At 42.8% G+C, this 25,093-nt stretch overlaps 1 protein-coding gene and 1 long non-coding RNA gene across 2 annotated transcripts in view; one reads left to right on the top strand and one right to left on the bottom strand.

The window, feature by feature from the left end:
* The window catches only part of NIBAN1 (niban apoptosis regulator 1), a 60,383-nt gene that overhangs the window by 29,525 nt on the left and 5,765 nt on the right, over window positions 1–25,093 (top strand). The window contains exons 6-12 of the mRNA XM_048945842.1: window positions 13,855–13,970; window positions 19,156–19,260; window positions 19,350–19,512; window positions 20,115–20,302; window positions 20,504–20,665; window positions 23,411–23,521; window positions 24,074–24,181. Coding sequence (XP_048801799.1) covers window positions 13,855–13,970; window positions 19,156–19,260; window positions 19,350–19,512; window positions 20,115–20,302; window positions 20,504–20,665; window positions 23,411–23,521; window positions 24,074–24,181 — 953 coding nt within the window. The remainder of the gene's footprint in view (window positions 1–13,854; window positions 13,971–19,155; window positions 19,261–19,349; window positions 19,513–20,114; window positions 20,303–20,503; window positions 20,666–23,410; window positions 23,522–24,073; window positions 24,182–25,093) is intronic.
* LOC125693654 (uncharacterized) lies at window positions 10,946–13,175 on the bottom strand. The gene is made up of 3 exons (XR_007377195.1): window positions 12,566–13,175; window positions 11,830–11,895; window positions 10,946–11,484 (listed from the first exon to the last, which is right to left on the bottom strand). It is a non-coding gene; the product is annotated as an uncharacterized LOC125693654 (long non-coding RNA).

Below are 25,093 nucleotides of genomic sequence, written 5' to 3'. Positions count from 1 at the left end.
CAGAGGAGCCTGCATTCCCCTGATGTGCCCAAAGGCAAAGCCTGCCTCTGTGATTTATGGTTCTGATTAGCCTGATTTCACATGTTGTCATACAGAAAGTGCTCTGGACTTTGGGAAGCCACCCCTTTTTTCCTCACCAGGGTTTGGTAAGTAGATGGGGATATAATCAAGTTTTCCTGGCACTGTCAGTCTTCCATGACTTGAAGCCTGTTCGTGAGATTTGGGTTTTTCATTTCCTTCTTCTGGAGCAAGTGTAACAGGCTTGACAAAGCTTTTGGCAGCCTTATTTTTTTATTTATATTTTTTTTCCCTTAAAGTTCAGCACATTACTCCAGGGGACAATTCGGAATTGGCAAGAGCTGGGATTCGATGACCTAACAGGTCTTTTCCATCTCCAGTGCCTGCAAGTCTGTGTTTTATTATATTTCATATGGCTCAGCTGATGCTCATTTATGCATCTGTTCCAGGATTTGTCCCTCTCAGCTTTTTCTATGGTCAAGTTGTTACCCAACCAAAGTGACACTGGAGTACCTTGAACAACACTCATCCTTCCTATCGCACTATTTCTTCTCAACAGACTGGGAGATAAAGACAGTTTGGATTAAGACCTATTGTTTCACTGGTAAACTTGAACAGGTTTTTCTGGCTAAGGAGATGGGACCCAGTATTTTCTTGATTTCTTGGACTCGTACCATCTGCTAGAAACCTAAGTGCTGTCAATGGAAAAATGATCACTGACCTCAGTAACCCTAACTCTGTGCTTGAAGCAAATGATCCTCCCAGTTTGACTGTGGAATAGAACGTAGTGGGACGAGGAGCAGCGGCCAAGGCAGCATTCTCCACTTCTCGCCCCTGCCAGGGCAGATTTGGCAAGGGTAGGTGAAAGGCAGATGTAATGTCTGATCAGAAGGTGCCTTTCTGTCTTTTCTGTAAAATAGCACTAGGAGTTCTGGAAAGGAATGTATCACACTGGGTTTCAGCCAAAAATTCAGAGAAGTTTTTAGTTAGACTCTTTCTCCCAGGAAGCAGAATTAAATGCTGCTTCTTTCTGAACACAAACCTCAAGTGAATCAGTGTGTGGTTTTGTCATGGGAGCTGCCCTGGGATTCAGCCATTGACTCTTTTCTGAGCCTCTCTTTTTAAATAACTGGTCCATCCTGTGTTTCTGGGTTTTCTGGTCAGAGCTCATGGTCAGAAGAATAATTACAAAAGTGGTTGGATTTAGTGATTGCTACTTGCAGGTATGAGTCAGATGCATGTGCTGTGGGTTTTTCCTTCCCCTTCAAATTTCCTGTTGTGTTCAGCTTTCTTTTATCCTAATTGATAATGAGTTCAACGAGACAATGTTTTCATTCATTGTTGATGGAATGAGGAGACATTTTGCACCATTCTTGAGTACAACTCAGGTGAAATAAATTAAACAAGCTTTAAAATGTACCTAACCCAACCAGGACTGGTGCTGAAATTATTCTAGGTGAACAGGATGTGTACACAGAGATTCCATTCGTTAGCCTGATTCTGAAAGTTGATGGATAGATTAATCTGAGCATAGAAATCATCCAAGTTCCGTGATTCATCTGGGCAGCTCCCGTTCTGCTCTTCTGCAAAGAGCTTTCGTGATGCCTTAGGCTTTGCAGAGGAGGTCAAATGCTTTGGGGACCTGAAGTTATGAGGCTGTGTGATTCAGGGCTCCTTGCTGAAAGCAGCAACGCCCAGGGAGCAACAGCAGGATCCTGATGGGCTGAGGGGCATAGAGGAACTCAGAGGAGGAGGCCCAGCTCACGGTCCCAGTGCCAGAGTGCCCAGAAGCCTACCCAGGCTGCCATTGCCTGAATGAGGACAGGACTTGCTGTGGGATGCAGGGGAAAAGCTCTTGGGGATTGTGTAAAGTATGTCTCAGGGTGTCTTCCAGGAGGCTGGGAACGTGTGAGATTTGTTATGAGATATTTAGGGGAAAAAAGCAAAGGTGGGAAAAGGAAAAGGCTGTAGTGGATTGAAGAGGAACAAGCGTGGGGTAGGTGAGGAAGAAAGAGATGGAAGTGACAGTGGGGTGCAGACAGGAGGGTGGTGAGCCCAGCCAAACCCCACACTTGATATCACCTCGGTCTGCCTGCCTTTTTACCGACCTCCACTTGTAACACTTTTCCAGGGTAAGGCTGCTCTCTGTTGGGTGTGTGCTGGGGTCCCAAGTGCCAGCAGGTAGGAAAGGAGCCCCGGCATCATGGGCACCCTGCAGGTTTGGAGTGCCAGCTCCCAGCTGGATGTGTGTGACAGGTCCCTGTGCCAGCTGTGGGAGAAGGGACTGCAGAGCACAGGGACTGCCTGTGCAGGGCCAGGGCTGGTGAGCCCTGAGTGCTCTCCTGATGGAATTCCATCTGGTGTAAATGTCCATTAGCTTCACTCACCAGCAAAACTGAGTTCAGGGTATCTGTCAAGCACGAGGGGAGGCGTAGGAGCCTGTGACCATAGAGACCATAGGGCTGGGTCTGGAACTGAATGATCTGAGGTCGGAGGTCTGAGCCAGATGGTGAGGAGATGTGGGGGCCTGGAGCTCGTGCTGGGGGTCTGGGCCAGTTGTGAGAGCTGCAGTAATTGGGGTGCCAGACCTGGCAAACTTCACATAAGCGGTACCTGCTGTCAGAACCCTTTTCTGGCTGAGCTTAAGTCAAATGAATATTAAAACTTGTCTGCATCATTTTTGTGTATGACCCTTCTCTTAAATTTTTTCTTCTAGGAACAATAAAGGCTAATAGGATATTTGCACAGTTGGTGTGTCCTGCTCATTATCTCAGAATTACTTTACAAAAGCTCCATCAAAAGCTTCCTTCCCTCCAAACTTCCCAGTCTTTACCAATACCTTTGTAATTTAAGCATCAGTGAGCTGCATTAAAGAACACTGTGTGCAGCTCTGAAATGCCGTGATTTCTTTCTCACTGAGTTTATTACCTAAGGCAGAGGATATGAAACATTGTAAAATGCATATTTGCTGATTTCAAAGCTTTTTGGTGGTTGGAAATGAAAGGGTGAGTTAAGTTAGTTAAATGACTTGAATATGCATATAGAAAGATAATGTTCAGGGGAGGTCTCTAAACATAGAGTGTGGATCAGCCAAAGAAATGCTCGTTGCTGAAGAGGCTTCTTCTGTGCCAGCAAATGCAGAGTCAATAGTAAAACGTGGCGTAGAGTAATAATATTTGGTGATGTCTCTTGATAGAGATAATTCCACATACAGAGAAGACACAGATCTCTGGCACAGTGCTACACGATTAAGCTTTCAGCGTTTGTCAGTCAGTTTCTTGTGTTGTAAAACACTTGCGGTAGGTTCCCAGAGTAGTCATAATGCCTTCAATGTTTCTGCAAAATTGAAAACTAGAAGTTTAAAATGGCAAATGTGCCAAGTCAAGAAATAACTGTCAGAAGAAGATGCATGTGACTATACTATATATTCTAATATCATTTTCATATCAACTTCCTGATAGAAGGGACAACATGAAGTGCATTTTTCTGCCCATAGAACCTTTTTTTGACTTTCCATCCCCAAGTTTTGCTTTAATTTATTCTTGGGTTGACCAGGAGGAGCTGCTAACCTTTCACTGTTACTTATAGAGCCCAAAGGAACAGCATGAAGCTGCGATGCAGGAATCAGGTTGGATGGAAGGAATAGGTTCTGCCCCAGAAGGCGATGGGCATGGAACAGCCTCCCCAGGGCAGTGAGCACAGCCCCGAGCTGCCAGAGCTCATGGAAACTCTGGACAATGCTCTTGGACATATGGTCTGAGGTTTGGATGCTCCTGTGTGGAGCCAGGAATTGGACTCAACAGTCCTTGTGGGTCCCTTCCGACTCTGGGATGTTCTGTGATTCCAGAGAGTTCTTCTCAAGCTTCTGTCGAGCTCAGACCTTCATCAGCATGAGATTTCATGTAACACTTAGTTTTAAAAGCTTTCAGGTTTTTAAAGAAGCTGTGCTTGAGTTGAAGTGGAGTGTTGAAGTGGCTTCATTTTAAACTCCCTTTTCTTAACCTGCTATTTCCAGATTAGACGTGGACTGTGGCATGCAGATCATCTGTTTGCCATTATCTCCATGGTCCCTCCACTTCCACCCACAGTTTGGTCTTATTTTCATTCCCTCTCCATCCCCATTTTGTTTTTGGAAAACAGAGAAGTGGTTAGAGCTGCACCCCTCCCATTTTAGGGGGCAGGTTGCTAGTGAGGTGCCCACCTCATCCCCAGCAGTGAAGTGCTGTCAGTGCCAGAATAGCGGTTATGAGGGAAATGTCCTTCATTTTTCAGTTCTTTACATTTGCATGCCCTGTAAATCAGACAGAAGTTTCTCCTGAATGTTTCTTTCATTATTTTGTCACTTTATGAGGTCTTTTCCTTTCCCTGTATGAGGTTACCAGCTACTGAGTTTCACTTGGTATTTGCTGTTAAAAGGGAAGAAGCCCAACCAGTTGGTGCTGCGGTGCAGGGAAGTCTGTGTGATGAGAAGGAAAATACAACTAGCTAATTTGGGGAGATGCAGTTTCACTTCTTGTTTTTAGATTCTTTCATCTCGTTTGATTTCACATCCGTATCTTGATAAACACCATCACGACACAGGAAGCTAAGGGACTTTCAAAACTATATCCTGTTAATTAAGTCTCCAATTAAGCCATAAATAAAAAGAAAAGAGAAAAAAATAGAAAAGTCCCATAAATACATGCATTAGGCAAGGGATCAATACAAAATTTCCTTTTAATCTCACACTGCACACTACAATAGCAGAACTGAGACACCATCAGATTTTTTCCTCCATCTCTGCTGTTTTGGGTTGCCACTGGCTGGGCCCACATTTCCTTTTTCAGATCTAAATTTAGCTGACAGGTGTTTTTCTCATCATTATTTCTGTTGTTCCAGCACTATGTGTACATAATGGTTTGCCAACTCTTGGGCTGTAATTCAGAATAATTACTGAAGTGCTGATAAAGACTGAGAAGGTGATGTTAGATGCTCAAGATGAAGATAAGGTCGGCTGTATCAGGAGAAATACTGTCCTCCTTGGCCACTTTCCTCTCTTTGCCATCCCTTCTGCATGCATCTCACTGTCCCTAAACCTGGTGCTGGATTGCTCATCTTTATCCCTAAAAGCACGAATCCAAATAGGGCTTGGAAGAGGTTTATGAGTCTTCTGTTGCAAATGGGATGGCTTTTCTCATCTGGAGAGGGCAGGTGAAGAAAAGGAGTTTCTTTTTCGGGTATCATTTTCAGAATTATCTCCTTCCGATAATGTGCAGAAGGACCAAATAAAGTACAACTGAGTGGGAAATTGCTTTGATGACCACAAAATACCAAAAACACCTTTTTTGATGTTAAAGTACAGTAGCTTTCTGCTCTGAAGGTTTGTGTGATACTTTGTGGCTGGGCAAAAGCACAGTGCAGGCAGTACATAGCACTTCTCCTGTCCAACTCAGACCTGGAGCTTGCTTTTTGACTTGTTAATTCAATCACTTGATGGTTAACAGGGTGAAATCTCTCCTTTACCCCATCTGAGTGGCTGAGGTGATGGTTGGTCTATTCCGTGTCTCTCACTTGACCCACAAGCCCAAATACGGGTTCAAAACTGGGGTGTAGATGTTGGTGGAAGTATCAGCATCGTCACAACTTACAACACCACTTTGCAGTGAAAATCTCTGACAAGATCTGCAAGGTGCTAAAAAAAAAAAAAAAAAGAAATGTTTTAGAAGAGAATTTAGAACTTGCTGTATGATTTGCTTAAAATGAGACTACTTTTTCCTTATACAGGGTGTCTTCCGTCTGTGACATCAGTTCCTTCAGTGGAACTTCATGGCTTTGGCTTTTCCAGTACGCCTCTCTTGATTGTACCGTAGTTAGGTTTTTCAATCAGGGGGAGGTATATTCATTCTGAAATGCCAAGATGATTAACGTGTGTAAAATCTTAATTGAAGTGATGTTCTTGCTACTTACATCACCTCCCACCGTGGTCTGATCTTTCATTTCTAACGTAGTACAAAGCAGGAGGTGGTGCAGAAGAGGCACTGCCTTGCAGCCACCCCCTGAGCCTATTTTAGTAGCTGTGAAGAGACTCATTGGCGCAGGTGGAAGGCTGTATTTGGGCTGCAGCTTCAAAGGTCAGCGGTAGAAAAAATGATCATCTTTACCAGGAGTGGTTTGTAAAGCACTTGGGTATTATCGGAGATGGATGATGCTGTGGTTTAGGCTATAAAACCCCAGGGTGATGCTCCTGGCAGAGGGAGGTGCTACTTTGAGCAGCTTTAATATAGGCAATGCATGCTGCGAAGCACCCATCTGAAACTCTGGTGTAATGTTTCTCTGAGGGAGTTTGTGCTGCAAAACTTTATTTGCTATAAATGCAGAGTATTATTGCAGGGTTGTATCCTGTTTGGAAATGACCTCATCTTGCTTCTGTTAGTGGTTAGCAGTTTTGTACCACATGATCTATGAATAATACACCGCACATAGCTCTCCGGAAAACATCAGAGCTGTGAGATTGATGCCTCTCAGATCAAGCTGTTATACTTCACTTCCAACTCAGTTTGGGATAATAATATGACAGCATTCATTTTGTGAAACTAAACTGTGTGTTCTTTCGTTCAGAGATATATCTCTGGGGTGCTGTAGCTGCTTACCAACCCAGAGCAGGCTGTCATCCCATGAAGTGCAGTTCCCCAGTCCTCCTAATTTCCCCACATTCAGGAAGATGAATTCACTTGGATTTACTTAGCCCTTGGGTGAAGTTCTGTGTGTCAGGACTGTTTTGTTTGGTTTTTAAGAGACAGAAATATTCAGGACCTCAGCTCTTGGAGACTATGGCCATTGCCTTCCTTAGCAATTTTCTGTAGTACAAGCAGTAGCTCTTGAAATACCTAAGAACTCAGGTGACTTCTTTTTGCCATCTGATAAGGAGATGATGGCTTGGTTTTGCACATCTGTTCATAACAACTTGTGGGCCAGGACTCTCTCTTGGCCTGTTCTCTGTGTCCATCATTTTCCATGTGATGATATCGCTCATGCACCACCTCGGAGAAAGTTACTCATCATTAACAGAAACTGGATGAGCAACCAGCAGTAACTGCTGCGGTTCTTAGCCAGAGCAACTGAATCCCAGGAGGGTATTCTCTGAAATAATAGGAAAAAAAAAACACTACTGCAGGAAACCTGTGCTAGATAGATCATTCATAGAGAGGGAAACTGCTCTTTGGTGTTCTCGCTTATTTGTATTGATAGGCATCCCCTAATAGTGGTGTAGGGAGGTTGGTGGAATCATTCTTTAACTGCAGGAACATCTCTGACTCCCCAGTGTTCTCCAGATGCTTTCACCCAAATCTGTCGGCAGTTGGCAGTGTGAAGCTTTCTTCAAAGTGCCACTACGAGAGCTGGCAGCGTCCTGCTTATTGAGATGGCTAAGATACCACACTTCTGGAATATAATAGCCCTTTCTTTCTACAGCCCCCCTTTGCTTTGGAATGGATATTTTCTGTTTTCTTTTTTTACCAGCCTTTGTTTTAAAAGGGCTATTTTTTAAAAGAAATTCAATTAGAAAAATCAAATAGATTGTTTTTATTATTATTAAAAAGCATGTTTAATGGAAAGCAGGGGAAACACAACAATCTAAATATGTTCAAAAGAAACAGATGCTGGGGTGAGAGGAGGATGACTTGGAAGAGGAAGGGAATTGGGAGAAGTTTGACTTGCAAATCTTATCACAGAAACTGTTCTGTTGAGGGTGATGTCCAGTACAAACAAGAAGTGGTGGAAGCACCATCTTTTGAGACTGCTGAAACCAAAAGTAAAACACTGAAAATCCCAAATATTATTCAGCTTTGTCTACCTCCTACTGCTCTATTCACAGCCTCCCAAGAAGCACAGCCCTTCACCAACACTGTAGAGCCAGAGATTTTTCTTGTCCCAGGAAGATGCTACATAAGGGGATCAGCAAGGCACTGCCATCATCTAAGCTAGGTTTTCACCAAGTAGATGAGGGAGCAAGAATGTTTTACTGTGAGGTTATATGAAATTAAACAAGGTTTCTAATTTAATTAATTAAATTAGTAAGGAAGTAGAGAAGAGCCAGGCTGACTGCATCACCATCATATATAAATACTACCATTGCTATAAGATTGCTTGGCATCAGCTGTGGCATCATCCACAGTTACCTGCAGGAAGAATTCAGGACCCATGTGGAAAATAACATCCACTGACTGCAGAACCAACCTGTCCTCAGCCTCCAGCATAGGAGCATGCACAGATGTTGGTGCTGCAGGAGGCAGAGGGAGCAGGGTGGACTGCTTCTGAGTTTTGGAAGTCGAACAATGGGCGGATTGTCAGGATCAGCATTTCTTTAATTAAAACCTGTACTCTGTGAGCTCAGGCTTCTGGATTCTGTGTTAGCACTGGTTCATCTTCATCTTCTCTGGGCCTCAGCTATTTGTTAAATGTCAGCCAAAGACTTAGATTGCTCTCGGTGGCCTTAGCTAGCTTTGGTAAAGTACTTTGTCCACAGCCCGTATACCCCTTTATTATTATTAACAACAAAAGTAATAAATCTAGCGTAACAAAAACCCGTAAGGGAGAGGGATATTTACTGGATTGCAGTTGGGGCACTCTGCTGGTTTTGAAGAATGGCATGCACGGTTTTTACACATCGTAAAATATCCTGACTGCAGCTCCTTGGCCCTGAGCAGCTCCACACTGTAATGCTGCTGCTGCATCCAGAAATGAGCGAGGCCCAGTTTGCAGGAGGGATGCAGGAGGGAACTGCAAACTGTTGGTGTCTCAGCGGAGCAGATCACCCCATAAATTGTGGGAGGTGGAAAATTCTTGCTGTCTGGTTACCGCATCTGACCACAGTCCCACCAGGAGCTGCAGAAACATTTTGCTGAGCTCCCCAAACACAGCCTTTGCCACGAGGCTTTATGAGAAGCACAGGAATGAGCCATGCTGCTGCTTACATGAAGACTTTGCTTGTTGACTTTGCATTTGTGAAGGGAGTAAACTCTAAGCTGTCTTCAGATACCTATCACAGTTCCTGTGGAGTCGTGACCATTGTACTCCTTTTTAATGCTGCAGCAGTGAGCCCTATTCATAACAGTGATTGCCCAGAGGGGTGCACAGGCTAAATTGGGTATTGAAAAGTGTTTTAACCTTCAGCATAGCAGCCTAGGGGATGTATTATTAAAGAGGTACCTCCCTTCAGTTGTAATTAGGGAAATTGCCATCTGAGTGATTAATCATCCGATGCAGCAGTGTGTGGTACATGCAGTTAAGGCGCTTGAATTGGAATGGTTGAACACAGATTTCCTATCATCCACATTTGCTGAAAATCCACACTTTTAGCGCCAGGCAGCGAGCCCTAAGGCACTTACTGCCTCTGCTAACAGAGTCTGTTTCTAGAAGGTTTTGCACAGCAAATTTCTGTGTTTGACTAGGGTAGGACTGGCCAGTCTATGACGCCAGGTGAGGCTGAGAACAGCAGGGCAGCTAGTCCATGCTGCTGCCTTTGGGCACACATGTGGGAGCCTGGGGCTGAAGGTGGCCCATTACTGCTGTCTGACCAGGCATCTGCTGGGTGACACCAAGGAGCTGTAGTGGGTAACATGAAGAACCACATTAAGGGACAGAATTCTGACAGTGGCCAAAACATTGGATGTGTCCAAAATTAGGCATGGGACCTCCTGTGTTATGGATTTGGCACCAGGACTTCATCGGTGCCCACTGCTCTTAGTGGGTGTTGAGGAGCCTGGTCCTCTGAGCATCATTTCGATCAGCGAAGGTTTAAGATTTATTTTTGGAGGGACATACACTGTGAGGAGGCTCGTGCCTACAGGCAGCCTTCTGCAGCACTGAAAGCACTGTGCCTTCGTGAGATAAGTGATGTGGGGAGATGCAGAAAGTCACGGTATTTCCAGTTGTCTTTTCTTCTTTTCAGTAGGAGCTTTGCAGCAGTTACTCTGTGAATGAACTGCTTCTGTGTTATGTTTATAAAAGGAATGCACTGTTAGCAGTATCTTATCTGCATTTGTTATTTGAATTAGGCTGCATGCTGGGGTATGAGAAATAGAGTCTCTGTGTGGCTTTTCTTATTTCGAAATAAAAGAGACCAAACAGAATTTTGTTTTGCTCTCCCCAAACAAGCAGATGTTCTATCCATTAGCAGCTGGAGAAGCTGCTCGGGGAACTTTCCAAGTGCAGAGGAGCCTGCATTAAGCACGTAGCATCAGTCTGGGTGCCCGTAAAGTCTCACAGGCATTATGCTGGAGGACATTCAGTAAACTTCACAGCTTGCAATGTTGTTGAAGATTTATTTGCTAACTGCTTCTTGTCCAGTGACAATTAAATCTTTCTGTGCTTGGCTCTTCCCTTCATAAACAGATAGAGCTTGAAGGTGGAGCTAGAAGCCTACGTGTGTGCATACAGGCTACCTGTATGATACCTGAAAAGGACAGTTTTCTGTTTTGAGGAGGGCAGCAGCTGGCCCAGGCAGAGGAGAATAAGGTACATCACACATGCAGAGCAGATGTTTCCAGCTTGCTGTGGTTGTGGAAGCCATGTATATGACACAAGTAGGAAAGTAGACTGAGGTAGTACAGTGATTACTGCACAGAAAGAAGAGCAATCTTTGTTAAGGTGTGCCTTTACATATAGGATCATAGAATGGCCTGGGTTGAAAAGGACCACAATGATCATCTAGTTTCAACCCCCTTGCTATGTGCAGGCTGCCCACAGTCACATCCAGCCTGGCCTTGAGTGCCTCCAGGGATGGGGCATCCACAACCTCCTTGGGCAACCTGTTCCATTGTGTCACCAGAATACATAACCTGCAGCAACCCAGGTTAGCTTCAAAGAAACCTGGAACCAGAGGTAATAAGACACTGCACCAGCACACAACCCCCACACATCGTGTGAGAGTTGGAGGAGGACTCACAGCCACTGCTGCATTGAGCTCCCTGACATGCTTCGGGTTCTACAGCAGTGGGTGCAGATCCATGGCTTGTGATAGGCACCAGCTGCATCAGGGGAAGCCCCAGAGGGATGCACAGGTTGTCCTTTCTGCAGATGAGCAATCATTCCTGACACAATAGGGGTTTGCCACCTGCCCTGCTTGCAGCTGCAGTTTCTGCTTCCATCTCCCACGCACCATCCTCTGTCTTGCACGAAAGCAGGGCTACTACCCAACAGCTCACTCACTGTTTCCCTTGCTTTGCCCTGCTAGAATGCAGCTGGCTGCCAATCTGTCCACAGCCTTCTAGCCTTTCCATAAACTGCTAGTTGTCTTACACTGGTTCTTCCCTCCTGAAACCCTGCAGGATGTGCACTGCAGCTCCTTTCATCTTGGGTACAGTTCCCTTTTCTCAAGACATTTCCCATCAATGTGCCTCTTGTGTCCATTGCCAACAGCTTCTGCGCAGGCCAGCTTTGGACAGATCTGCTTGCTCAGTGCGTTATCTCTGATGCAATCCTTTCCTCCTATGGAAAGTGACAAAAATTGCTTACATTAAAGCAATGACAGTAGGCCTTGAAAGGATAAAGCTTCCTTTTTACTTTGAGCTGTATTTGCAGTAAGACTACCATAACTGTGGTGCTCTCTTGTGCTTACTGACACAGGAAAGAATGTGTGATATGGGATTTTATGCTACTTACAGCCTGACACTGTTCCCATGAACTATACAGAGAATTGCTCTTGTTTTTTTAGCACCTTCCTCCCACTTTTCTGTGGGTCGGGAACAGTGAGAACAGAGCACTCCCTTGAGCACGGGGTTTAAAACTCCATGATCTGAAAGCAGAGACGTGTCAGCACTGGCAAATCGTCACCTTGGCAGGTCCAAGATGCAGCCCTTTGGATGCTCTGCTGTCCCTTTTGGTTAGGAGGGAGCACAGCTGTGGAGAAACAAAACATGTGAGTCACCATGGGAGGGCTGAAAAGCTGCACTCTCCCTTCCTCCAGCTAAGCCTGGTCTAAACATTCAGAGTTTGCTTTCAGGAGGACAAAAGCTTTCAGATGCAGCACTCCACCAATTTTACAGGTGGAGTACTCCATTCATTTGTCCAAGCTGCCATCAGAGGATCTTCTCTTGGCAGCAAGCAGCCTGACTGTACAACTCTTAAACTGGTATTTTTGCATCCTGGTTTATGATTTGCTATTATAAATGCTATAAATTAAGGAGGTAGCACTGAAAAAGAGATTGGGATTTTATGTGCCTTTTGTTCTCTTGGTTGATCATTGTGTGGTGTTGAAGAAATCGTTTGATCTCTCAGAACCTCTGAGTATTTGCAAAACAGGGGTGGTGCCTACCAGCTGGTAAAATGCAGGGAGGAGATAGAAGGGGAGTTAGCATAGTGTTAATCTTCCAAATTAGCTATAATTTGTATAATCCCTCTATTGCCCTTGGTGTGCATGCAAGCCTCCTGTAAAGCTTTTGTCTTTAGAAACTTTCCTGAACACATCAAATGCATGACTTTCTTGTCAGGCAAGGCTTGAGAATTTAATCTCTGACTTTGCATAACAATTACTTATACATACCAGCATCTTCAAAAGCAGCATACTTACCTTTGATAGAATTAACATTGTTCTTCCCCCCTTTCTTCCTAGCACGCACACAATAGTGCTTCAGCTGATCAGTGCTGCAACTTGTTAACCTTGCAGAGGAGACAATAAATTGTCATGGCTTTGTTGTTCCCCTGCAGTAATAATCCTCACGGTAATCCTGAAGCTGTTACTCAGCATGGGCAGCACTTGGATTCCTGATCTATTTCAGCTGTGGTTTTTCAGCCTTCTTTAGGTTTGCCAAGCAGCCTCGTTTCTTTAGAGAGCTTTTCCACCTTCTGAGGAAGAGGAATTTCTCCCCAGATCACGACAAACTTGTTTTGCTTCATGATAGCTGTTACAGCTTTACTTAGGTGTGTTTTTGCATGCTGTCATGTGAAGGAGACTGTTGACTGCAAATAGCTCAAAATTCTTGCAGTATGGAGAGAAGAAGTTGCCAGAGACAGAATTTCCAAGTCATGGCTGGCTCCCTGGTGTTTTTAAGAGCAAACTAGCCTAGCCACTTGTTTGCAGGTGTTTCAGTGCTGCAGGCTCCTCTGTACAACACAGTGTCTGCAGGCTATCATTGCAGGCTGGGGACAAGCTACCATCTAGCAGTAGCACCCACAGACAGCAGCAGGTAATTCAGAGCTGGGGTTAAACATTCCTGAAATGTTGGGGAAAAGCACAACAGTTTTGTTAGAAATTTCTTAATTGGCACAAGCAAAAAACTTACTTTGTCCCATTGTTATTGCTCATGAAAAAATCTCCTATTCCGCAGCAAAACAAATGAAGCAGAAGAGTATTGGGGAATGGTAAGTCAGAGTTCAGCAATTTCTCAAGGGCCCACATCGTGCTGTCACTGAGATCATTATCAGTATCTTACATTCTTAATTGCTACCTTAACTGAAAGAAGCAGAAGCTCCCAACTTCTGGCCCTTCTACGTGCTGTCACTATTTGCCCCTATGCCATCTTATTTCATTCATAAATATAAAGGGATGAGCTTTCAGATGGCACTGACTGCTTGTCAGAGTCTACCACAGACAGATGTCCCTATAAATTGGTTGTCTTTTCCTCTGTTTTGCTCTACACTAACTGTTAATAGTGTTGGTTTAATTTAACATTTTAGATGAGACAGTTTGTATCTGGCAACATTATGCTTCTGAGTCTTCATGGAAACTCAAAGGTTTTCGAGCACTTAGGCTGAGTAAATGATTGGAAAATATTTCTCTGGTATGTGCATGGGACAAGAAAGTGGATTTTAAAAGGTGTTTAGTTTTATTAAAGGCTATTTGTGTTACCTTTTCTTCAGATTTTCTCAAGCAGGCCACGTATGAAGTCGAGGCGTTCTTAGAAGCCATTCAGTTCTTCCGACAGGAGAAGGGCCACTATGGGACATGGGAAATGACAACCGGCAATGAAAAAGAGGTAAACCAACGTCTTCCTGATGTGGGGGGCTTTGGCTGCCGCAGCTATGAGAATAGAGGCGGTTATAAAGCTTCCTGGGGAAAAAAAGTATTTAAAAATGAAATGCTAAAATGCAGGAAAACGCAGGCAATCCTTGCTGTGTGCTGCATCGGGGTGTGCTCCGTCCTTCTGCCCTTTCTGCTTTTCTGCAGATAAGAAATGTATTTTCTTCTGTTGCAATTGCCTTCGTAACAACAGTTTCCAGTTCCTTGTGGTCCAACGCCTCCCAGTGCCATCAGAGGAGATGAGGCTTTATGAAGAAGGGCAGCCCCGCGTGTGTTTTGAAGGATCTCTTCATTTTGCTTTTCCCCATTCTTTGCAAATGGAGCTTTAGTCCTGAGCAGACAGGCTGGTAGACCTGCTGCACGTGTGCCAGCCTTCTGAAGCATTGCTCAGGAGCAATTACACTCAGAATGCCAAAGATTGGTGCACTTCAAATGATACACTGAGCGGATCGAGGTCCATACTCAGGACCTGTGTGAGCAAGTGGAGCACTGATGGTAGCTGAAGTAACTCTGCTGATCCCTCTAGCATCACCCCAAATATATTTTAGTGTGACTCAGACATTATTTGGGCTCTGGTTTATATGTTTTTTTTTTTTCAAAGCACTCAGCAGCGAACATTTACTTTCATACCAGCTGTTGGGTGTTTTCCTTGGTGAAGTATGGTTTCTCTTTGGGAAGATGGCAAAAATCTGATAGAGCTTTCAGGATGCAGGGTTTTGTTTTAAGAAACCAAATTATGCATTTAGAAAAAGTAAACCTTGGAAATGCTGAAAAACGTGGAAAATGAGGAGGAATCTGTAAGCAGCATCTTTCCCAGAGCCACCACACTGGGGGTCAGTTTCTGCTAACGTTTGACAATAAATACCATAATGTAAGGAGTTTCATTGTTCCAGTGGAGGGACTGAGTTTTTCTCTTCTTCCTTCCCCCCTCGCATTATGGAACTGTTATAGCACTAGTTTCATTTTATGTTTTATTTTGCCTACTGCTTGCCAACTCTTTATTCACAATGCATAAAGCTCAAGAGGACCATAATCAGAAGACATCCAGACTAGTTATGCTATTATCCTCTTAGCAATATTTCATTCTGTAAATAGAGTGTGTTCTCATGCCTGTTTCGACTGAGTAGAAGAATTGTTTTAGGCAAATGTCCAAGCTAAGTGAATGGTTTGGAGCAAGCAGGCTACAATTTGTTGCTGTAAAAATTTCTGCAGAATGCCAATAAATACATTTACTGACATTGGTTTATAATGGCAGACTCTCCACAGGATGTGCTAAAGCAGTCATTAGCTCACGCAGCTCTGCCTAGGTACTGCAGCATGGATTTAGGAAAACAATTAGCCAGGAACTCTGCTGAAGAGCTGCCAGAGTGCTGGGGAGTTGCAGAAGAAGTTTCTTTCCCTGATGTTGTTTTTCTTCTTTTTCTTTTTTAATATTTTATTATTAACAGAGGATATGTTGAATTGCAGGTGGTATTTCTGTAGGTAAATGCTGAAAAAGATCAAAACAGCAAAGGTTTTGGCAGTACATGTTATAAGCAACAGAACAGCCACACAGTGAGAGCACTGCAACACCATGATGTTCCAGCATAACTCTGTTGATCAGTACTACATGAATGTAGAATAACTTACTTGTAAATCAAGGGATTAAAAAACCTGACCCCCCTCTGGCGTTTTTTTTGTTTTTTGTTTTTTGGTTTTTTTAATTTCTCCATTTTATGGTGCTCCAGTTTGGGCTATTTGTGAGATTTCTCTTAAGCAATTTATCCATCGAGGGCCTCAGTTATTCCAGTGGTTTTGACAGTGATTTGAGTCGGCGTAGCTGAATCCACAGGGTGCTGCAGCATAATTTGTAAGTGCTTCAGCTGCATGAAACAACACTAGGTTGTTGCAAATCATAGAAACATTGTACTAATATACGTTATATTAGTACATAGGATATTGGGTATTAAGTTTCTGTAGGGATTGCTTTATGCCGAGGAGACACGTTAAGACCTGTGGCATCCAGGCAAAGCCCTTCTTACTCCTGCTGTCTAATTTTCTGTCATTTCCCAGTCATTTTCCCAGTGCATGGTTGGTTTGTTGATAGCAGGAAAGGAGGAGCACATCGCCACAAAGGGAGCCTTTCTTGCACTTACAGAGCCTTTTGTTAAGGGTAACAGCTGGAGGAAGCAGTGCTGCTCGCTGACTTCAGTATCAGCTATGGCTAAAACCCATTCAGGAGGCTGTAATGGGAGGTTGACTGTCAATAAACACAGGCACAGTATGCATGATGAAAATATGACATTGCACAGTGCATTTGCATTCTCTGTCAGCTCAGCCAGTGGCTGGGTGCATTGGGACAGTGATCCTTTGAGGACTGTGCTGGGCATCATCAAATCTAGAAGAGGTGGCTTCAAATATGCATTCATTTAGCATAACCCTGTTCCAGTATCACTGGAAGGGAAGGAGGACAACGCAGTTTGTGAGACTTTATTGACACTGTTGAGCAAACCAGTAATTCTTCACCCAGATAAATTGAGGATTGTACAGAACCTGAAGATATATTTTGTTTTGTTTTTTTTTTTTTATAGAGTTCCCATGCCTCTTGTTGATTTACAGGATATCCACCACACCTCAAAGCTTTCAGGATGCTGTGAGCAGCTTTATACGTGCTGTACAGTCAGGACAAATGAAGAGCCTTGATGAAAGGTTTATGTGCCATTCTGTATAGCATATGCACAGTAGTATTGCTTCTGTTATCATAAGTTAGCAACTGGGCCTCTGTAACTGTGGGCCAGTACAAATATATACTGGGGCAAGATCTATGAACAGAAAATGAACACATCCAGAAGAAAAAACAGATTTTCCTCCCTCTTCTGAATTATAAGTAGTGACTGAACAAGACAAGAGACTGAGGTCCAAATCAAGACACTTTGTGTAGAGGAAGTTAAGAATCCAGCATGTCTTCAGCACTGGTTGATGCCTCTGTGGGAAACATGTTCAGAGACAAGATCAGCAAGAAATAGAAATGGGGCTGATCCTGTAATGAATTTTTTCCTCTGCAGCCCCAGTGGATCGTCTTGTTGGCCATGATAGGAAAATGCAGGAGGAGAAAAGGTTTTGCAGCTTTCTCAAGTCACAGATACAATGTTTGCAAATGCAAATATGGGGAGGACAGGTTAAACCCTCAAAAAAGATTTGTGCCTGTGACTGTGTATGTATGGCCACCTTGGTGCATCCATGTGGGACGAGCAAGAAAGGATTTGTCATTCAGACCTAGGTAGAGGAGGAGCAAAACCTGATGGAAGTGCAGGGCAAATGATTCGGGAGAAAGCTTGGTGAGAGAGAGTTTCTGAAATAGGGGATGAGGGTGAAACCAGGGAACTGCCTTGCACTGCTTGATTATTTCTGCATCGAGGAAGAAAGACCTTCCTCTGTGCAAAGGGAAGGCTATCAAGAGACCTGCAAGGCCAGAAATAAGTTAAAAGGGGATCTCTGGAGGTCGTCTGGCCAGTCCCCTGCTCAGAATAGTTGTGCAGTTAAGCTCAGAAGGTAGCCAAGGCTGGAGATGGCACAACTTCTTCCCATGTCCACCCTCACATGCAAAATTTTTCTTAACAGTTGCCTTGTCGCTGCTTGCAGCTGTCATCTTCACCCTTTCCCTGAGCACCTCCCAGAAAAGTCTGCCTCTGCTGCTCAACACCCTCCCATATGTAGCAGTGAACAGATGCAGACAGATGTAGAGTTTGTTGACCACCAAGCTGTGTTCTTTTGCAAATCTGCTTTCCAGTCATTTGTTACCAGCCTGTACTGGTACTTGCGGTTGTTCCATCCCACATGTTGGACTGTGACTTTGTTTTTGTTGAACGTCGTGAGGTTTCTGTCCACTCCTTTTTTTTTTATCTTGTCAGGATCCCTCTGAACTGCAGCCTTGCCCACCACCATATTGACTGCTCCCCCCAAACTGGGAGCATTTGTATTCTGGGCTGATATCTTTTCTTTCCGATTGGAACCAGCTGCAAGCCCAAGTTTCAGCTTAGTTACTGAGCTCAGAATGAGTGATGCATCTCCTCTGAAACCACTGGGCCCTGCTGCAGGCTGGAAAAGTTAGAAGTTTAATGACTTTTCATTACTCTGCTGTATTGAAAAGTCATTAAACTTCTAACTTCTGTTACTGACAGGGAAAAGTACTCAGTGTCAATTTAGAAAAATACAGCAATGAAAAATAGACAATATGCTTAAATTATCAAAAGCGACTGGGGCAATGATAACTTTTCCTTAGTTTTTCTACGTGCCAGTACAGACGCTTGAATGGAGACTTTATATTAAAAAAATTGACAAAATGAAAGTTTTCCTGTATTTAGACCAGCATAGTTGTTTTACTGACAAAAGTAATTGCTTGAAAAGTTCTTCACAAACTCCAGCAGCTGTTCATTATATCCCTTTTGCCTCAGGATTAGCCTGGAGCTAATGAACCTTCAGACTGTGTTATACTCGTACTTTTTGGGGAACAAAAAATAGGAGTAGAATTATTTGATCCATCCCAATTTCTGCATTATATTTCTGTCCCATACTCTGATTTTCCTTTGATCTCTTGTTCTTGTGTGAACTGTGAAATCAGTGCCTACAAGGAACAGTCCTAGAGAACCACACTGCTACCTCCACATGTTGCTTTTTGGATCAATTAGTGTTCTGGTAGAAGCATCCTTTGGGTGCTGAGTCTTTGGGTATCTGAGAGGGTGTGAGTGGCCCAGAGCAAGGTCAGCTAGGGGAAGCAGCAGTCAGTGTAACGGCTTTTCACGTGTTTTAGATCCAGTTCCTCAGTTCATATCAATCATTTTGGCTCCTTTGGTTTACACACCAATTTTATAATAGTGTGCAGTACATTTGAGTGGTCATTGTAGTTCATCGTCTTAGTTCCTCCTTTATCAGTAGTTGCACAGTCTTTCAAAGCTTTTCAGAGCAAAAAATCTTCATATGAAATTCAAAGAACTTCTCTCAATCACACCTGATGTGTTAAATATGGTCCTCCTGGCAACCTGGGACAGCTGAACTGTTCTATGTCTGGAGCCCCTGTATTTACACATCATTCTCTGATGGGAGTGTTCAGCTTTTAGGTGAAGAACAGTGCGTGAACTGGTCATTTTAATCTCTCAATGTAGATCTTGAGCAACCTTGTGATGGAGGAGCTCCTTCCCAATCTTCAGACAATGATCCTGCCTAAAATGAAAGGAAAGAGGAATGACAGGAAGCGGGCCTGGTTTGGTGTAAGTATGGGTATTTCCAGAATGGTCAATTCTCATACTAATTGTCTGTATGTGCCAATTCTGATCTTCACTTACTTGTTTGAATTCAGTTTGTAGAAGAAGCTTATAGCTTAGTCCAGCAGCAGGTTGCAGAAGGATTGAGTACCTTGAAAGAAGAGTGCAGAGATTTTGCAAAAACTCTTGAAGGCACCATTCGCTCCGACATGGATCAGATTCTGAACTCCAAGAACTTCTTAGCTGGAAAAATCAAAGGTTAGTAGTGGAACAAACATGCTGGGGAGCAATTCTTTAGTGACAATTTCATCGGCTGCTGAAGCACACTTAAACCAGAGGGCTTCTTAACATGATTTTAAAGTAATGTGAAAAAGATGTGTAATTTGCTATGAGTATAAAAAGGAGTGCAAAAAGTAGGCAGGCATCAGTTGATGTTGCTTGAGTTAGTAAATAAATAGATGATAATTTTGGAGCTGCTTTAATAAAACTGGAGATGTTATGTTGGTGTTCACACATAACAGCCTAGGATGCCAAGGTCAGTTAAATCCTTACAGAGGCGTCATGGCCATGCTTTGTGCAAACCTCTGAGCACTAATCCGTACTTGGAGCTTCCCTTTCCTTGGCTTTCAGTGCCCCCAACATGCTACTTTGATTAGGTGGGGCATAAGAAAAGACATTTCATTGCCACTCAGAAAATTCTTAACTCTCATCACCATTGTCACCACCAAAGAGAGGTAACTCCATGGAAACATACAGAGGCATTTAATCCATCGTGAAGCAGATTGGTTCCGATTACTCTTTTCGCTGTGTATCTTAGTGGCTTAAGTTATGTCCATTGTGTGTATTGTCTTACACTCCAGCCACCGTTTCTGAGCCTGCCCAGAAATGCTGCACAGAAAATATTCAACCCTTCCTCACATCCATTTTGGAGGAGCTCATGGGTCCTGTGAGTTCTGGGTTCACTGAAGTTCGCTCACTTTTTGATAAAGAAGTTAATGAGATCATCCAGAACTTCCAGAAGACAAATGATACCACAAAGCTAAAGGAGGTAAGACAAAAATGCAGCTGGAGCCCTTCACATGAGCACAAGGATTTTCTATCTAGAACTTGACTAACAGCAGAAGTTGCTTCTCCAGATGGGAGTACATTGCTGCTTGGTTTTGTGGTATAGAAAATCTTACATTCTCTATTAAAAATTGGGTTTGCGTTGCTTTTTTAAAAACACTGTTCTTCCTCCACTGGAATACAGGATGTGGATCAGCTTATGAACCTACCATTCAATTCTGTGAAGATGGAGCCCAGCTATCTGAAAGTGAATCTCCTCCAGGAGCTCCTTCATGACCTCAAGAGTCGCTTCAAGGTGTATCACGTTGACTTTGTGGTTCAGAGGACACAGAACTTCATGCAAGAGGTACTGTAAAAACCAGTTCTTCCTCCTGAGAGAACAGGTTAGATTTGTCCTTGTAAGCTGCTTCAAAGTAATCTTCATAAAGAGCTGTGCAAGAGGCTCAGAATATATACATCAGTCAAAGTGCAGATAACTAAACCTAAGAAAATCACAGCTAGAAGCTCATTTTCATGCTTATTTAGTAGGATTGCGTGAGTGTGAGCCTTAAGGTAAGACACAACGAGTTTGGATGGATCATCTCTACCCATGAACCTTCACATTCTGAATTCTCAGTGTCTCTGCACCCCAAAAAGTTGTGTTTATGCTGACGGGGATGGCTGATTTCTATTCCCCAGGATTGATTTTTCAGGAAGGGTCCTAAATATTTTTTACCAAAATAGAATGTCTCCTATTTCACGGTTTATTTTCTCACCAATATGAAATAAGGTAATTAATGTCAAAACTTGCCAATTGCTTTGCTATTTCATGGGCATGGCTTTAAGGGACTGTGTCATTTGATATGAAAAAGGAATGCCTCCTCTTTTTCCTCTCAGATGTGCATTGGTATGGGCTTTACTTTTATTTCTTCTGGATGATTGGCTGGAGATCTATTAAGACCTATCCAGCAGGCTTCTTTCCATTGCTAGAGAGCAGGGCAGGTTTGGCTTTGTTGAATTTGTTGAATCCTGTGATTTTAATCCATTGTTGAGAAGCTAAGTAATATAGTTGGTCATCTTGTGAAATGGACCTGGTCTCGTTATGTGAGGTGGGAATTGTGGACAAGGAAAACAAGTTTTTAACGCAGTGCTGGGATAAGGTTTTCCCAAAAACAATTCTTCTAAGTACAGCAATGGTCAGCTGCCAAATAATTAACTAGAATTAAAATTCTGATTTCGCATCTGAGCCTTTTAGGAGAATTATTCCAAAATGCTGCTCAAACAAAATGTCTTTGAGTAAGTGAAGACCATAAATAAAGACAAAGAACTACACAGAAAGTACATCCCATACAAATCCAGTTATGATTCGGGTTAGTTGGTTTTTTGTTTTTTGTTTTTTGTTTTTCCTGGAGGGAACATGAGTGAAAATTCACGATAAATAAGTTAAATGAAAGCAGAAGTTATTCTGATAATGCTCTTACTGCTTCTCTCTCTCTAAGAGGCTATTATTTTTCTCATAAAAATGGTAACTAGTTTCACTTTGTGTCCATGGGTGTTTATTTTATTAACAAGTAAGGTCAGATGTTTCTCATGGAGCTTTAATATAAAACAAGCATTTGGATTAACTCTAGCTTGGGAGACATTGGAGGATTCTTCTTTAGGGCACAGCTACAGGTTTGGGAGTTTGGCATCCTCTAGTGGTCAAATCTAGGGAATTTAGGAGTGTAGCACTAAGTGTAAATAAACCAGCTCTAGTGACTTTGTCAGTTCATGATTTGCTTCACATAAAAATGCAATAAATGAGTCATTCCTCTAGGAATCAGCTTCCAACTTTACACTGTTTGTGTCTTGTTGTTTTATGGGAAGGCTTGAGCCATTACTGTGCTGCCTCTTGATGCACACACAGATGAAGCAAACTTGCATCTTCTCCATTTCTTCACTGTGTAGAAATACAGCCTGTGTGGTCCAATTCCACATCATCTGCAGTCAGTTAAAAAAATCCCCTTTCAGCATTTGTTACCACTTATCTGCCTGCATGAAAACGTTAATGGTCAAGGAGGAAATAAGTGTCTTATCCCTAAGCATGTGCACGCTCATTGGTAAGCTACAAAACATCTTCTGTATCTGATGTAATTCAGTTGCTATGTTCATATGCAATGTGAAGCAAGACCCAACAGTGCTGATGGCTTCCCTGTGGGTGTCCCTATCGTCCCCAATAAAACTGAATGGAAACACTAAGAAGAAGCAAAGGGTCTTTAAGTATAATTACCATTTGCAGAATTGTTTTTCTGAAATGTCTTCTTGTAGTACAGTACATGAATCTGTGGATAACTGTGACAACAACTAGCCCAACAGAACTTATAAGACATTATTGCTCTAACTGAGATATTTGTTCCTCTATAAGAAAAGCTGCTAATTAATAACTTTTTAAAAAAGAATTATCTACATTATTAACTATTAAGGCCAATAGGATCTGATAGCAGTCAATGGGAATCTTCTTATTAGGATAATAAATTTTGTCTGCAGCTTTTACAGCCACTGGATTCTACTTCTTGTCTTTGCTGCCATCATTTTGGGTGGTGACTTGAGATTAATTCTATGCAAGAAAGCTATTATATCAGATTAAAGATGCCAAGGTTTAATTTCCTTTATTTAGTGCAACATTTCTGTGCATGTTAGCCTTTAGACTACTGAAACAGAGTACCAACAGCAACACGTTTTTGGACAAAATAACTGAATCTTTTTTTTAAGTTTGCTGAAATAACAGTTGAGCAGGCTTGCTGATGTTGACCCAACTTTTAACTTCAAATAGAAGTTGAGGTTGTTTCATTTTCTTATATTCTTGCAGTAATGTAAGAAATTCTTCTTTTTGTTTTCCAGTTCCAAAACAGGCTGTTGCAATCTAGACTAGACAAGACTCTTCTTCGACTTCTACAATCATTTGAAGAGCTTGACAATATTTATGGATTCTAAGCACTTAATTTTTTTCTCTGCTTCACCCTCTCAGAAGTACAATTGAAGTTAATGGTTACATTCAGCAGGCTTCTTCATCTGTGTGTAAATTGTATGTGACTGGCCTTTAACAGATCTTTTTTATTATCATCATTCCCAGCTGATGGAAAACGCAGTTTATACTTTTGAGCAGCTGTTCTCTCCAAGTCGCCAGGCAGACTCAGTGAAAGTCGCAACAACCCTTGAAAAAGTCAAGCAGAGAGTGCTGAAGGTAAGTGTTACAGCTTTTGTGCTGTAAGACCTGGGGCTGTGCCTTTAAATGAATTTGTCTTTGTATCTTAAGGAAGATACCTTTTCCTGTCTGGTGGGATATACTGACTTGGTGGCTTTTAGCAAAGCCGCTCATTCTAGGGGTAAAACTTAGTTCTGGGCACACAGTTGTAAGGCTATCTACGTAGCTGGTGCTTTTAATTACAATTAAATCAGCTGTGGATTTGAGTAAATCGTTTTATATTAGATTCCATGTTAGCCTGCTCCTAGAATTCATTATCCTTAGTGATGAAATACCTGCAGAGTGCAAGCACAGGGCCGTTTCTGGCCCAAGAAGAAAAAATGAAGGGGAAAAAATTCCAGAATTTCCCTAATCTTAAAGAATTTTTCCACAAGCTGCAGTAACCTGTGTGGGAATCGAAACACCTGAATGTGCCCATTGGTATCCTTTGGGGTTTGCCAGTCAGCAGTTACAAGAGCCAGTTCCTCCTGTGAGTAATGAATAACATCCAACACGATTGGGCTTGTTTCTCTTTTTGTCTGTTTCTAACAGCAATATGATTATGACAGCAGCACTGTCCGGAAGAAGATATTTCAAGAAGCACTGGTGCAGATTACTTTGCCCACAATGCAGAAGACATTGGCTTCAACATGCAAACCAGTAGGTTACATTTCTGCTCATTTCTGTTATTTAAAAAAAAACAACAAAACAAAACAAGAAAGTAGTAGGAGGCTGGGAAAGATTACCTTGGCTGTAAGTCCTAAACTGTGTAAAGGTGTTTCCTTTCAAGGAGTTGCCTGTTTGGATAAATGGCATTTAGATGGTTTAAGTGGCATTTACCAGGTTATGACTATAGCAGCAGGGTAGGAGATGTGGAGTGATTTCAGAAACTGCATTTACAGCTTGCTTTCTGAAACACAGGTGCAGACCTCTGCCTATCCCCATTTCATTTATTCCCTAAAAAGCCCTCAATCTAGATTCCTCTCACTATCTGACAGTTGCAGGATTAGGTTATGAGCTTGTCCCTGTATTCAGCACTGAGAGGCATTGCTGTGACCATGTACAGCCTCTGCTCAGCACCTGCTTCAAAACCAAATGCCTGTTTGGGTGACAGAAGCACTCCGCAGACAGGCTTGTGGACTGATGTTCAGTGATTCTAAACTGAAGTAATTGTGTCAGCAGTCAGGAAACAAATGTACAGAGGCTGTCTCTGTTGCCCCTAATGCTGCTGTTAGGTTAGTACCCTGCAAACAGCTGCCTTGGTTCCGTGGAGGTGGTATTAGTGTTCCTGCATGAGGGGACAGCTAGAATATCGTTCACCTTAAATTAAATAGCCTTTACCCTTCTTGCAGATCATGCATTTCTTCTTGTGTGCTCACTGTAGCAGATGGAAGATGACTGCCCTAAGCCATCTCTGCCTCCCTGCCCTTTTGTTTTGCTGATGTTCATCAGTTCCCTGAGCCTGCAAGCTCTCACCCATACTGTGTTGTTCTTTCCTACTTCTCTAGCTTGTTTCAGTTCAAGAAAAAACAACGAGTTAAACCAAGTTATCCTTGTGAGTCTTTGCGTACA

This window comes from Lagopus muta, chromosome 5, assembly GCF_023343835.1.
Source record: "Lagopus muta isolate bLagMut1 chromosome 5, bLagMut1 primary, whole genome shotgun sequence".
Classification (NCBI taxonomy): Eukaryota; Metazoa; Chordata; class Aves; order Galliformes; family Phasianidae; genus Lagopus; species Lagopus muta.
Note: the sequence above shows the minus strand (reverse complement) of the source record. Positions and strands in the feature narration are given on the sequence as shown.